The sequence below is a fragment of the Hipposideros armiger genome, unplaced genomic scaffold, assembly GCF_001890085.2.
Source record: "Hipposideros armiger isolate ML-2016 unplaced genomic scaffold, ASM189008v1 scaffold_87, whole genome shotgun sequence".
Taxonomy (NCBI): Eukaryota; Metazoa; Chordata; class Mammalia; order Chiroptera; family Hipposideridae; genus Hipposideros; species Hipposideros armiger.
In genome coordinates, this window is record NW_017731437.1 from 1,216,381 (window position 1) to 1,219,943 (window position 3,563).

Here is a 3,563-nt window from a genome sequence, read left to right on the forward strand (position 1 = left end):
CTGGTACTTCACAGGGGAGCTTTGGATGATTGGGTGCAGGGTGCTTTGCTGAACTACAGGGGGAGAGGGCGGACCACACGAAGACAGCCGAGTTAAAATCCGCATAGAAATTTCTAAATGACGCTGGGGAGCGCACGATGCCCAAAGGCTCTTTGCGCGTGTCCATCCGGAGTCGCCAGGCCAGGTATATATAGATCGGTAAACCAGCAGCTGCCAGTGCATGCGACAAAAGCAGGCAGGGTGTTGAAGCTCACTGCACTTGATAAAGTCGGTCGATGACAGACGCAGACACTACGTGTGTTTCTTGTAGCGTTCGTGCGCCCGCGTGTGGTGGGTCCTCGCTGGCTCCCAGCTCCCTGGGGCCGTTTAGAGTCTCGGCAGCCCTATCAGTGCCTACGGACTTTCAGCCTTGGAGTTTTCTTCCCTGGCTGCAGCTATTCTGGATCAGGTCTCGAAATGGCTCGGTTTCTCCCTTCCGGCCCGGGAAATCCCTTCCCCCCTCTGCCGGTGGCGCACCCCAGCGGTTCTAAGGCACTGCTGGGGTGGGGTAGACAGAGACTCTAGTGCAGAACAGGAATGTCCTCCGGCTTTACTCATGAGCTAGCCTCTATCTGTCCCCGGGTTAGCCTCATTCCTGGAGTCCTTGAGTCAAGGCTCTTTACTTGAAATCAATTGTGTTTAAGGAGAGGCAAGAAAATTCTCAAGGGTGTACCCATTTCACATCGTTGAGTGCAAGGTACTTTGACAAGGGCTTCGTTACTTAGCCAAGCGGGTGCTCACTATGGAAACTCAAGGGAGGCCTGCGATATCTGCCTAAACTGGAAGGACAGTCAGGGAAGGGCGGGGGCGGGAGAAGGAGGGGGGTTCTGTGTTTGCTCAGGCCACTTGCTGGGCCTTGAACGTGGCAACCCAGTCCAGGTGGTGGAAATGGAGCGGGACAGGAAAACCTAGGCAGGTGCAGGGCGGGCAGGGCTGGGTCCTGGGCTTTGTCTTCCGGTGTTTGCAGAACCCAGGGTGGGGTGGGGGTGGGGGTACTAAGTCCAAAGCTCCAGGGTCATTGCACAGAGCAGCTGCCTTGACCAACTGCCCAGTTCCCCAGAAACCGACTTAGAGGTTGCAGGTTAGGCGCCGCTGATCCAGCCCCTCCGCGCAGCCGCTGATGATGGCCCTGCGGCTCCTGCTCCACATCGCTGTGCTCAGACTAGGCACCACCCTGCCCTTGGTTCAGGGTCGCGGCTTCCGCACGCCAGCGGTTGGTAGGTGGAAGGCATCAAGTCCCGTGCCTTGGGATTTGGGCCCCAGGGCACCCGGCTGACCTCGACCTCCATCCCTCAGCCTGGCCATCCTTCTTCCACCTCAACTCGCCCCTGGCGGTTCAGGAAACCATGCAAATTCCGAACAACGGGAGCGCGCCCCTGCTCGTAGACGTGCAGGTGTTCGTATCCAATGTGTTTAACGTGGTAAGTGTCCTCAGGCCGCGGCACTGGCAGGACCCCAGTGCTGAGCTGGGGATGGGGATAGGACAGGACTCCGCCCCTGCAGTGCTGGGGTCTCCCACCTTCTTTTGTCATGTAGCACCCACTCCCCAGGTGACACATTGCCCCCTCCCCCAGGACATCCTGCGGTACACAATGTCCTCCATGTTGCTGCTTCGGCTGGTAAGCCCCACAGGGGTGGGGGGCGGGGCTAAAAGGGCGCAGGTGGGACAGGAGAACCGGCTGAGTCCAGCTCAGAAGTACCGGCCTTCATCAACCTACTCACCCAACTGAGAGAGAGAGAGACGTATAAACGGAGAGCCATGACCTTAGTGGTCTTTGTGTTCCCAGGCCTGGCTGGACACTCGCCTGGCCTGGAATGGCAGTGAGTACCCACCGCGCTTGGTAACACTGCCCTGGGACTCACTGTGGACACCGGGACTCACTCTCCAAGAGGCGTAAGGGAGGAGGGAGTGCTGGTCCCCGGAACCACCACCCCATCTGTCCTGTATCTGTCCTCTGCACCTAGAGCCTGGAGGTCCTCAGTGCAGATCCCCCTCCTGGTGGCCCTGCCGGACCAGGACCACCAGGGCGCCTCCACTACCCTGTTCCCCTCTCCCTTTTGGAACCCTGAGGGCAGGGGATGGCAGCTGGGCATAGGGCTGTCTTTCTGTCCTCCCGCTTCAGAGAAGGAACTCGACCTCCGGCCCTGGTGCCGTTTTCCCACAGGCTCTGGGTGGACTGGCAGGACCAGAGCCCACGGGCCCAGGTGGACCGAGATGGCCACGTCGAGCTCTATGTGGCCCTCACTACGGAGACCAACTGCGACTTTGAGCTTCTCCACTTTCCCAGGGACCAGAGCGACTGCACCCTCAGCTTCTATGCTCTCAGCAACACTGGTGCTGACAGGACAAGAGCTGGGGTGGCGGGGGAGCGGGGAGGGGAGGAGAGCGGGGAGGGGTTGGCCTCTGGCTAACGTCTAACACACGGGTAGGCAGCCTGTGTTCACACCAGTCCACCTCCCAGGCTTAGGGGCGTTGAATGGATCCAGGAGCAGACCAGGCTTCTCATGCTGCCCGTCCCACTATCACAGCCACTATCTCTCTGTGGCCCCTCCTCAGTCTTCTCTCCTGCCCCTCAGCTACCCCACAGCAAAGGCCCTCAACAGCCAGGGCCAAACTGCAGTGGCTGAGCCACTGTTCAGCTCAGGTCACTGTGGCCTCATCCTAAAGGTGCAGCCGCCCAGTAAATACCCACAGACACACCAGGTGATGTTCAACTTGGTAGAGAAGTCCCACTCTGCCCTTCCATCCCTGCCCTCCAGGAAATACCACAGCTGCCGCCCCACGAATACTAGTATTTCAGGTGTGAGATGATATACTGGGAGAAGAGTCTGCGGCCACTTCCCCTCCAGGAAGTAACGCAAAGTGCATTTATTTTTGCAATGAAAATTCATCTATGAATCTGATAAGGCCCCTTCCTCTAACTGGAGAAAACTTGAGGGGTTGCAAATTCAGGGTCAGTTTCATCTCCAAGTCTGCCCCCAGCAGCCATCACATCTCCATCATCCCTGGGAACCAGCTTGTCCCTGCCTCTATTCCCAAGGGCGATTTGGGGGCAGGGCTATCTTTTTCCTAGTTCGCCATTCTCACCCCCACGCCTCCCAGTGATGGAGCTCGAGTTCCAGCCCCACGTGGTGAATGAGATCGTGAGTGTCAAGAGGGAGTACATAGTTCGGGATTTGAAAACCCAAGTCCCCCCCCAGCAGCTGGTACCCTGCTTCCAGGTGACGGTGAGTCAGGAGGTGGCTGACGGAGGGCTGATGGGGCGTTGAGGATGCAGAGTCAGAGGCCGTGACATCACCCTTCTGCTGCCCACCCCCTGCACACACCCCCAGAAAGGCCCAACTTTCTTCCAGCTGCGCCTAGAGAACACAGCACTGAAGGCCATCATAGCTCTGTTGGTACCCGGGGAGGCGCTGCTGTTGGCTGACGTGTGTGGGGGGCTGCTGCCCCTCCAGGCCACCGAGCGCACTGCCTACAAGGTGACCCTGCTGCTGGGTTACCTGGTCTTCCACTCCTCCCTGGT

At 58.8% G+C, this 3,563-nt stretch overlaps 1 protein-coding gene across 1 annotated transcript in view; it reads left to right on the forward strand.

The window, feature by feature from the left end:
- The first annotated feature begins 1,107 nt into the window (after positions 1–1,107).
- The window catches only part of ZACN (zinc activated ion channel), a 3,729-nt gene continuing 1,273 nt past the window's right edge, over positions 1,108–3,563 (forward strand). The window contains exons 1-7 of the mRNA XM_019644238.1: positions 1,108–1,256; positions 1,336–1,460; positions 1,614–1,658; positions 1,827–1,933; positions 2,205–2,374; positions 3,143–3,267; positions 3,394–3,561. Coding sequence (XP_019499783.1) covers positions 1,160–1,256; positions 1,336–1,460; positions 1,614–1,658; positions 1,827–1,933; positions 2,205–2,374; positions 3,143–3,267; positions 3,394–3,561 — 837 coding nt within the window. The 5' untranslated portion in view covers positions 1,108–1,159. The remainder of the gene's footprint in view (positions 1,257–1,335; positions 1,461–1,613; positions 1,659–1,826; positions 1,934–2,204; positions 2,375–3,142; positions 3,268–3,393; positions 3,562–3,563) is intronic.